Raw genomic sequence first — 10,541 nt, 5'->3', positions numbered from 1 at the left:
AGAGCGGGAGAAAAAGAACCTTGGGTGACTAGAAATGTTTTTCACTTCGAAGCAGAGTTTTCTGGTAGAATTTTACAGTTTGTTCCAATGCGACTTTAAAAGATGAGCCCTGAATTACAGCCTTCCAGTCTGGTTTTGTTTATTTATTTAATCCTAATTACATTTATTGAAGTCTAAGTAGGAGTACGCACAAACTGCATGGAAGGAAACACAGATTCCTCCATACACATTTGCAGCCTTCATGCCCGTGAGGACATGCAGTGTAGTCTATAACTCTTCATGTGTGTTCTGTATAGCAATGGCATAAATGATCAAAACCCCTCTCCTGCCTTGTCAAGCATTTCTGCCATATTTCTGCATGATCCTTACGTTCAGACTCTTTAAAAAATATGAGTGAATAGTTGTATCAGATATCTGGATTTCCCGTGAATAGCACATTTCTTCAGTATAAAGTCTATTTTTTTCCATATTACCAGAAAGGAAAACTTTGAAAAAAACCCCAAATATGTTATTGCAGATTTCCTTAATGTTTCCCTTTTTTTGTGTGTGTCTTTTTTTTCCCCTCCTCTTTTAGGAAAGGAGCTCTTTTGATGAATAATATTATAGCAATACTGGCCTCCGTTTTAATGGGGATCAGTTTTCCTACAGGACTGTTTGAGTTACTGATTGCTGGAAGGTTTTTGATTGGCATAAATTCAGGTGAGTGTTTTTCTGTTCCTACTCTCAATGTAGATTATAGTTACTGCTGATTTTTTGGGTATGTTTGTATGCCGCTTTGTAGATAAGCTGACAAAAAACTGGCCTAACTTGGAATCTGAAGGCAGCTAAATTAATAGGATTAAGTCTGATTTCCTAGATGTTTTGGTTCAGTAACTCTTTTCAAAGCAAAAATCTATTAATAGGCAAATGTTTTTTTTTTCCATTTACTTGCAGGTATTGGGCTCTGTGTGCAGCCTCTGTATCTTGGGGAGGTTGCCCCAAAACACCTTAGAGGTGGCATGGCCATGGGGAGCTCCATCTTTCTGACTGGGGGCATTCTGACAGGACAAATAATTGGTTTGAGGTTAGAAATGCATCTTTTTTTTTCTTGCCTTGTGTTCCTCCCACATAAAGAATTTCAGTTCCCTGCAGCTCCCTGCAAAACATTCATTGTGGCCATGGTAGCATTGGTGAATCGACTTCAGACCTGTGAGAAGGAAACCTTGCTTTTTTCATCTTATTCCTACAACTGCAAAGCAGCTGTGCTGTCTGTGCAGGGAAGTATTACAGAATCCCAGACCGTTAGGGATTGGAAGGGACCTCCAAAGCTCATCCAGTCCAATCCCCCTGCCGGAGCAGGAACACCCAGATGAGGTTACACAGGAAGGCGTCCAGGCGGGTTTTGAATGTCTGCAGAGAAGGAGACTCCACAACCTCTCTGGGCAGCCTGGGCCAGGGCTCTGTCACCCTCACTGAGAAGAAGTTTCTTCTCCAATTGAAGTGGAACCTCCTGTGTTCCAGTTTGTGTGCGTTACCCCTTGTCCTATCATTGTTTGTCACTGAGAAGAGCCTGGCTCCATCCTCGTGACACTCACCCTTTAAATATTTCTAAACATGAATGAGGTCTCCCCTCAGTCTCCTCTTCTGCAAACTAAAGAGACCCAGCTCCCTCAGCCGCTCCTCAGAAGGGAGATGCTCCACTCCCTTGATCATCTTTGTAGCCCTACGCTGGACTCTCTCCAGCAGTTCCTGTCCCTCTTGAACTGAGGGGCCCAGAACTGGAGAGAAGTATTCTCACTTTAGATGGCTCAGCCAGAACAGCATCAGTAAAACAGGTACATTTATGATGAGTTTGTATTTTCTGCCAGTTTGATGCTGGAGCCAGTGGACTTGAGAGCAAAGGATTCGGTGTTTCTGTACTGCAGCGCTGCTGCTGGTTTTGTCCCTTGTGATACCAGGTAGGGACTTCAGATCCAGCTGGATTTTGAAAAGTTCCACGAGCAGAGGGCCTAGGGGCAGTATTTGAAATGGAATGTACTGTTTTAAGAAGTTTACATTGCCCACAACACATAATCCTGCTGATTCTATAGTACCAATTGTAATGATTCCTTTCTGTGTAATACACTTCCTCCTTAGATCAGCTGTGAACGGGAGGTGGAATCAAATGACTTTGAGTTCCTTTCTGTGCTAAATTCTTGTGTGATTCTCAAAAGCAAACGCTGCTGCTAACCTTAAGGTGAAGTCCACATGCGTTTACTTTCCTGCATTGGTAGAAAACACTGATTTGGCAAACCTGGAAATAAAGCTTAGAACCACCACAGCAAGAAGCAGCAGTAAAGCAGTGTTGCTCATCTCTTCCCGAGTGAAATCTGATTTCAGAGTGGCTGGAAAATATTTTCCCAACCTCTTTCTGCTGAGGTTCACAAGACGTAGGTGACTGCTTACAAGGGAACTTCTCTTGATGGACAACATCTTGCTCCCAGAAGTCTTCTGAACAGTCACCAATAGCTACTTACTTGGTTGTTTTTCTTTTTTTCCCCTCCTTTTTTCACATCTCTCCCAGGGAATTATTAGGTGGAGAAAAGCATTGGCCTCTATTGCTCTCCAGCAGCTGTTTCCCAGCATTTGCCCAGCTTTTATTCCTGCCGTGGTTTCCTGAAAGTCCCAGATACCTTCTCATTGACAGAGGTGATGAACTGGGCTGTGCCAAAGGTAATGTACAGCGCTTATACTTTGTGTCTTCAGAAGGGTGCAGTGAGTATCTTGGGTTCCAGATTCTCCTTTTGTCTTTATCAGCACAGCACAGTTCTGTCACCCAATACTTTATGGCCCATGGTTTTCCTCCAGTGAGCGTATATGGAAAGAGGAAATGTGGAACTTGGGAGTCTGTAATGGATTGTGAACACAACTTTTTTATCTCTTTTGAAATACATGTTCATCTTTTGTTACTCTCTGATGAAATCTCGAAAGGTTTCATAATTTTTCTCATAATATCTGCCTAGAATTTAAGCAAAAGACTTCAAACTTGTCAGTGTCCTTTAATGAAAATACTCTTTGGAGGTCTGTGGTTCAGATATAAACAACTTCAAAATATTTTGTTTGGCGAGTATTTCAAAGTCAGATATTCCTCTTGAAAAAGCAAAGTAATGCCACTGAAATCTCCAAATCCACCACAGCAAGAAAAAGATTGGAAAACCAGCAAGCAAAACCCAAGTCTCACAGCAAAGGACGTTTTCCCAGCTTCCTAAAGCAGAAAGTTTTCATATCCTAGCAAAAGCCAGGTCATTATGGAAAGAGATGATTTTCCAGAAGCTGTGGTCAATAGGTAAACATAAGAGAATTAACTTTCTTCTTTTTTTTAGCTTTGAAGCGATTTCATGGCTCTTCGGAGTACAGAAGGGAGATGGAAGACATCCAGCGGGAATGTTTCGCCTTGGATGGGGAGAAGCCCAAGAAGCCCTGGCAGTTGTTCAGCGACCGCGGGGTGAGGTGGCAGCTCATTACGGTGATTGTGATGACCATGGGCCAGCAGCTCAGTGGGATAAACGCGGTAAGGTCTCACACCTACACACAGCTTAAGTAATTACTTCATTTCTGTCTGTCTAACACAAAGGATCCACATACAGAAGCTCAGAGAAATGGGGTAAGTGGGAAAGGATAGCTTTGTATTATATCTCTTTTCACTGTTTTTTCATTTCTACGTTTCTGGTACGTAGATTTTTATAAAGAATGACCTAATACTCGTATTTACATTCTTCTGAAAAAGTAAATGCAGGTGGATCAGCTTATCCCATTGTGTTTGGTTTAAGAATATGAAGTAATACATTCAGTAAGTTGAATAATTAATTTGCTTTTACGATAGCAATGTATTCAGCTAGACATTAATGTAACAGATTCTTCTTGCTGTTCATGTCAAATTAATAATTCACAATATAAAATAAACATGTTCAGTATGATTTTATTTCCAGCCAACAATTTAACTACCAGGATTGACCCATTCTATTTTTTCCTGTTGTAGATTTATTTCTATGCAACTTACATTTTTGAGCAAGCTGGGATCGCAGCAGAAAAAATCCCATATGTGACGCTTGGCACTGGAGCCTGTGAATGCCTCACAGCCCTCACCTGTGTAAGTAATAATTTATTTTCTCTTCTAGCATAAAGAGTCACGATTCTTCTTGAAGAAGAGCATTGGTAAATATAGTAACAGAAAATTATGTCTTGCCCACAGGGTTTACTGATAGACTACGTGGGAAGAAGATGCCTCGTCATTGGGGGTTACGTCCTCATGAGCCTTTGGTGCATCGTTTTAACGTTCTCTCTGACTTACCAGGTGTGAAGGACTTGTTTATAACATTACATGATACCATGAGTGAGTGAAAGTCTGGAAGATAAGAGCCAGTTTTAACACCTAACAGTTTTAAACAGCAGCATAAAAAATGACAGCGATTTCTGCAGCCATATTTCCCCAAAATAAGAGAATGCTCTCGGCTAAGATTTGGTTGTGTATTTGTCTTAAAGCTGCAGCTGCATTTAATACTGACAAAACTGATGGCAAAGTAGTGTCAATCCTAGCTTTTGAAGTCATTGTAGGATTAAATACTACATAGTGATGTTATTAAGCATCAGAGTCCACTTTGGTCACTTAATTGAAAAGCAATCAAACAAAAATATTGTAAAGATGCTGAAATTCAAGAGACACTTACACACCAAGTGTAAATTCACAGAAACTATTGGAAACAGCTGTCAATGACTGTTAGCCTTCGTTGCAATAACACAGCAAAAGGGAACGTAACTGTTAAACCAAACTTTAAAACTGCATTATCAAAATCTGAACTAAACCTTCTCATTCTCTTCTGTTCCAGGACCTGTACTCATGGGTGCCTTACGTGAGCATGGCATCCATCTTTGCCTTCATCTTGAGCTTTGGCTTGGGACCAGGTATGAGACAGCAACGACTGTTTCAAGGCAGTGAAACGTGTGCTTGGGGAAGGGGGGATGGCAGCAGCTCTGCTAAGCCGGGCAGAGTTTACTGAGGCTCAGGAATGATCCAAAAATGTGATGTTAATATCCATATATTAATAGAATTGGATCAGTTAATGGCATTATTCAAAAGCAACTCGATTTTTCTGGCCTTGGAAATACCACAAAGAGACACTGTGCAGAATAACCTGTTCTGTTTCTGAATGTGATCTCCCCAGGTGGCATAACAAACACCCTGACAGCCGAAATATTTATACAGTCTTCACGTCCTGCTGCTTACACGATAGGAGGGACGATTAGTTGGATCAGTTTCTTCACAGTGGGAATGCTCTTTCCATTCATCGTGGTAAGTACCCAGAACCCATCTTCCTCATTGCCTCTCCTCCCATTTCATCTCTGCTCGGGTTCCATCAAATTGCTTGTTCCTGTCTAGCAACACCTAAACACAGGATGCACATGACCCCTCAGCATAACGAGGTTCAGTCCCTCTGAAAGTAATTTTTAGATATCAACAGAAAATAATAAAACACGACGAATGAAAATTGAACGGAATGCATGAGGACAATTTTAATTTAACGTAATCAGATACTGAGTTTCAAATAACACATTTCTTAATAGTGCTTTTATGTCAAACTGGAGTAGAAGCCATACCTGGGGCCAGCAGCTCACACCTCTGAGCTCACTAAACCTCATCCAGAGGGTTCTGTGAGCAGGAAGGTGATTGAGGAAAACAACGCAGGCCTTCAGTTCTACCTTTTTATTTTCAGTTTTAGCACTTACTCTTGAGAACAAACCATGCAGGAACAGCACGGAGCAGGGTATCTTGATCTGACATTCCTTTCTCCTTGGCTGAACTCTGCTTCTCAGTGAGATAGTTGGATTTGATGTATAGCATTGAAAAATATCAACAGACATTCAGAAAAAGATAAACCACACGATCTTAAAATATGAGACAGCTGAACAGCAAATACTGACTTGGCATTATATTCTGAATTGTTTAGTGTGTTTAATTTTCTTTTCAAATAAAGGACTACCAAGAGTCTTGTGTAGCACTTAGCAGTCTTATCTGAAGAAATAAAAATTAACATTTATGTGTAAAGTAAGGATAGGTTAAAGGTCTTCCAATAAAAAGCATCTGAGCAGCAATGTTAGGTGTGAATGGGGGAAAAAACCCCTTTTTAGTTTCCAAAACCATTGTTATACTTGAAATACGTTACAAGAAAATAAATTTCACTTTCAGAATGGACTGAAGCAGTATTGTTTTCTGGTGTTCTTACTGGAGTGCTCCTTAGTCGCCGCTTTCATCTTCCTCGTCATTCCTGAGACAAAAAACAAATCTTTTCTGGAAATCAAAAAGGAATTTCACAAGCTTAATTTTGGAAGAAATAGCAAAAAAAAGGAAACGGAGCTTTGTGAAAGAAGACAACTCCATGATGAATTTAAAAAAAATTCTCTGTAATTTCGTAGCTGTAACAGAATTTTAATGAGGATTACAAACAGTGTCTTCTACATTAGCCCTGTAACACTGTGAACAAGTATGTTATTAAATCCTCCTGTATATTTAGAGGAAGATCAATTAAAGGCAAGTTAATCTTTCTGCAATGTTGTTAAAACATATATTGCTGGGATGCTACTAACACCACACATTATGCGTACAAGACTTGATGTTTAGCTACACCCTGACGTTGTGGGGATGCAGAAATGCCGGGAAGGGTGAATTCCTCCCCCTGCCAGATTTCAGTGGGTGCTCATGCATTTCTGAGCCCCTTCTTCACACTTGGGTAATCAAACCTATGTTAACGCTTTACTGAATAAAATATTGAGGTGTTAAAGCCCAAACAAGGACCAAGAAACCGATGTTTTAAATATTCTAGTTTATGTATAAAGTGGGGTGTTTGTTGCTGTTTTTCACTTAAGTACCTTCTTTGAAAGATTTAAGGACGCTCCTCACCCAGTCCTATTGCTGTAACTCTACAAAGCCAGTGCAGCACCTATCTGAACTACTGTTATTTGTAGTAACGTACATTATAAAGACTTGTTTCCTAAAAGGGTACTAATAAAACAGTTTCTGGAGTTTGAGTTTGGGTTTTGTTGTGTTTTTTTTCCCTTAACCTAACATCTTAACATTTTAAACTGTGCAACAGGTAGTAAAACAAAGAAATGTCGATTACATACAGTGTTTGTGTGCCTCTCTGGTACTCCCTCCTGTACCGTACCTGCCAGGACAGCAGCCCTGCCCCACCTAGGACATCTTCTCCTGGTTGAAAGCATTTCCTGATGCCATCTGTTACTTAAGAAGTGCTCCAATAAGCACTGGATTTCTTTGACATTTATCTTCCTCCTCTCAGAATTAAAGCTTTTAATGACACCGTAGGAAGCAAACACCATTCTTCTGCTTTTTGGTAACTAAATCAGCTGTTTAATTGAAAATCACAGTAGCTCTTGATGGTAAAGGAAGCCGTATCAGGAAGGAATCTTCTTGTTCTTTAGTTTATCTAATACATTTGCAAAGTATTTCATTTTGGCTAGTAGCTTCTTAGCTTCTTGGAGATCATCTGAAATGAAACAGAACATTGCTAGTTTATAAAGTTGATTTCAAGATTTCAATGGCAGCCCCTGTTTCAGTAGTAAGAGCTGTACGGACCCCTATGCTATTAAAACCACCCTGCCTATTATTTTCATCTCAGGTATTTTTACAAAACAAATTAAGATGTGCAATGTAGAAATACAACATGAATACTCTTTAATGACTTTACAGTAAAGTGGCTGTAGCGTTGATGTAGCCATTGGGGAAATGTAAGTATACAGACGAGAAAAACTATTTTCTTAAAGTGTATTTAAACACTGAAAAATGTAAAATATGCATTTTATTATTTTTTTTTTAATCTAATACAAACTCCTGAATTTCCTGCATCAGCAGAAAGGTCAGCTTAGAAGTATTTACCCTAAACACCAAACAAAGAACACTTGTTTATGCAGTATTTCTGTTCTGTAGTTCAGGAAATAGTTGCCAATAAGAGAATGTGGCTTTTTTTCTTTTAAGCACTTTTAACTGACGCGTACAGCACTAAATACTTATTAGAAACAGCTACCTCTTTCAAAGGCTGCAGTCACCTCTTTGGTCAGTTCTTCTTGTTTAGCTGTAAAACAAATGATTTAATTTACTCTTTCTTATCTGCATTGTATATTTAATACCACTGCAGTCTGATTGTCTGCGGTGGGAACCTTCATCTCCAGTCTCATGGTCTTCTGGGAGCTAAGAGAGCTTTTCATAATATTGCTGACAAACTTTAAATTACCATTTCAAACTGCTGGGGTGTATCAGGAGGGGGGTGGTTGTAGGGCAGAGAGGTTCTCCTCCCCTCTGCTCTGCCCTGGTGAGACCGCATCTGGAATATTGTGTCCAGTTCTGGGCCCTCAGTTCAAGAAGGACAGGAACTGCTGGAGAGAGTCCAGCGTAGGGCTACAAAGATGATGGAGGGAGTGGAGCATCTCCCTTCTGAGGAGCGGCTGAGGGAGCTGGGGCTCTTCAGTTTGCAGAAGAGGAGACTGAGGGGAGACCTCATTCATGTTTAGAAATATTTAAAGGGTGAGTGTCATGAGGATGGAGCCAGGCTCTTCTCAGTGACAAACAATGATAGGACAAGGGGTAACGGACACAAACTGGAACACAGGAGGTTCCACTTCAATTGGAGAAGAAACTTCTTCTCAGTGAGGGTGACAGAGCCCTGGCCCAGGCTGCCCAGAGAGGTTGTGGAGTCTCCTTCTCTGCAGACATTCAAAACCCGCCTGGACGCCTTCCTGTGTAACCTCATCTGGGTGTTCCTGCTCTGGCAGGGGGATTGGACTGGATGAGCTTTGGAGGTCCCTTCCAATCCCTGACGGTCTGGGATTCTGTGATTCTGCTGTATTTCTTTGTTTCACCATGTTTACGTACAGCCATTCTAATGCCAGTCAATGGTCAGTGAATTCCCAGAAATCTAAACATACTTTTGGGGTACGAGTTTACCCTGCTACAGTTAATTTTCTTCTGTTCTACTTAAGTTTTTATTCTAGCTGTTCCAATTGCTTTTGACACACTACTGTTATTGCACAGAATTAAATATACCAATAAACTCAGTTTTAGGTATCAGCAACAGTATAAACATGAAAGCCTCTCATCTAAGGATAAGAATCATTGAAGTGGAAAGAAACAATGTCTGTATAAATGAAATGATTTCATGTGATCAGCCAAGCACTTTATCAAACTTCATTTGGAGTGGTTCTTTCCTTTACAACAATCTACTTGTCCTGATCTGCGGAAGGTTGAGTATTTATATATAACTTCCTTTTATAGTCAAAGGACCTATTTGTAGTCAGAATGGACCTACTCTGCCATCAGAACAGGTACTGTCCTAGGTTTTCTCAAGTCAGATTGATGCTTATGTGGCATAAACTGGCACAGACAACATTTTTTTTGTGGGGAGAAGCTCTTGTAGCGACTCAATTCAAGTCTGATGAAGTTAGAGAGACTGAAAGAAATACAGCGAAAAAGTTAAGAGTCTTCAGAAAGGCTCTCACGTTACACGAGATACGGCAAGACAGTTCTGTACAAAGCCCTCAAATCATAACCCACCTTTAATTAAATTCTCTGTTTCTTCAAGGATACCCTCATTTCTCGACTCTGCTATTTTCTCATTGATTTCCATTATTTCCATGAGAAACGCGGAGTCTGCATCACTGTCTGTCTCTTGTGCCGTCTCTACTCCATTCAGCTCCAGCTGGTGAAGAAAATGGGAGTTTGGAAATACACATTTTTACATCTATTTCAGTGTGAATTACTGTCTGGGATATTAAGTCTTTTAGAAAGTCTCAGTCAGATTTGTATCTGATAAACCTCTGGTTTATTCCATGTGCAAACAGGGTCAGTCTTAACATTAACTCCATAGGTAGACCATAAAATCAGCAGTTAAAAAACCTAACAAAGGCTGCCAAGGGCCAGACTGACATTTCAAAGGCACAGCCATGGCCAAACACAATCTGACATGCAGGAAACAAGCTAGTGTAGCATGAGCAGCAAATTATACAGTAACAACCAGTAAAACGTTAAATAAAACAGTGGAAAAGCTGACAAATTTTCAGACAAGCTTGTTTCCCGTCTCCCTTCAAACCCTGGTAATCCTCTTCTTCAGAGGAACTCAAATCAGGACCTTAGCAATGGAGCTGAAGGTCAGATTCATTACGTTACTGCCAGCCACCTCTGATTAATTACAGGAATATTGATAAAATACGTAATGAACACCTTACTAGATAGAGGCCACGGCTCAGAGGGTTCAGGAGGGTTTCATAGGCCTTGTTAATCAAGGACGAGTGTTGCTCGGAGTAGAACTGCTCTTTCTGCCGACGGATGAGAAATAATAGTCACAAGTCAGCGACAACTGTTCGCTCTGTTACCTGCAGGGAAGTCGTGTTCCCAAACCACACGCGTGTGCAAAGCTGAAAGTTGATTTTTAACAGCGATGGGAAGCACAAGGACGGGGACCCGGGCCCGCACGCCCTGTCACTGCACTGGGCTGAGCTCTGGGGCCCCACAGCGGCCC

The 10,541-nt window shown here is 40.8% G+C and overlaps 2 protein-coding genes across 2 annotated transcripts in view; one reads left to right on the top strand and one right to left on the bottom strand.

The window, feature by feature from the left end:
* The window catches only part of LOC104546599 (solute carrier family 2, facilitated glucose transporter member 11-like), a gene marked incomplete at its 5' end in the record, with an annotated part of 7,736 nt that extends 1,315 nt beyond the window's left edge, over window positions 1-6,421 (top strand). The window contains 9 exons of the mRNA XM_010192027.1: window positions 575-699; window positions 934-1,063; window positions 2,543-2,691; window positions 3,342-3,529; window positions 3,998-4,108; window positions 4,211-4,312; window positions 4,845-4,920; window positions 5,181-5,308; window positions 6,203-6,421. Of these exons, the coding sequence (XP_010190329.1) occupies window positions 575-699; window positions 934-1,063; window positions 2,543-2,691; window positions 3,342-3,529; window positions 3,998-4,108; window positions 4,211-4,312; window positions 4,845-4,920; window positions 5,181-5,308; window positions 6,203-6,421 (1,228 nt within the window). The remainder of the gene's footprint in view (window positions 1-574; window positions 700-933; window positions 1,064-2,542; window positions 2,692-3,341; window positions 3,530-3,997; window positions 4,109-4,210; window positions 4,313-4,844; window positions 4,921-5,180; window positions 5,309-6,202) is intronic.
* Window positions 6,422-7,425: 1,004 nt separating this feature from the next.
* Window positions 7,426-10,338, bottom strand: HSCB (HscB mitochondrial iron-sulfur cluster co-chaperone; the record flags this gene model as incomplete). The annotated part of the gene is made up of 4 exons (XM_010192026.1): window positions 7,426-7,517; window positions 8,055-8,102; window positions 9,578-9,722; window positions 10,249-10,338. Coding segments are annotated over 4 exons (375 nt in total), but the record flags the coding sequence as incomplete, so codon positions are not given.
* Window positions 10,339-10,541: the final 203 nt, after the last annotated feature.

Source organism: Mesitornis unicolor, unplaced genomic scaffold (assembly GCF_000695765.1).
Source record: "Mesitornis unicolor isolate BGI_N332 unplaced genomic scaffold, ASM69576v1 scaffold34219, whole genome shotgun sequence".
NCBI classification, from domain to species: Eukaryota; Metazoa; Chordata; class Aves; order Mesitornithiformes; family Mesitornithidae; genus Mesitornis; species Mesitornis unicolor.
This window is presented reverse-complemented; position numbering and strand designations above follow the sequence as displayed.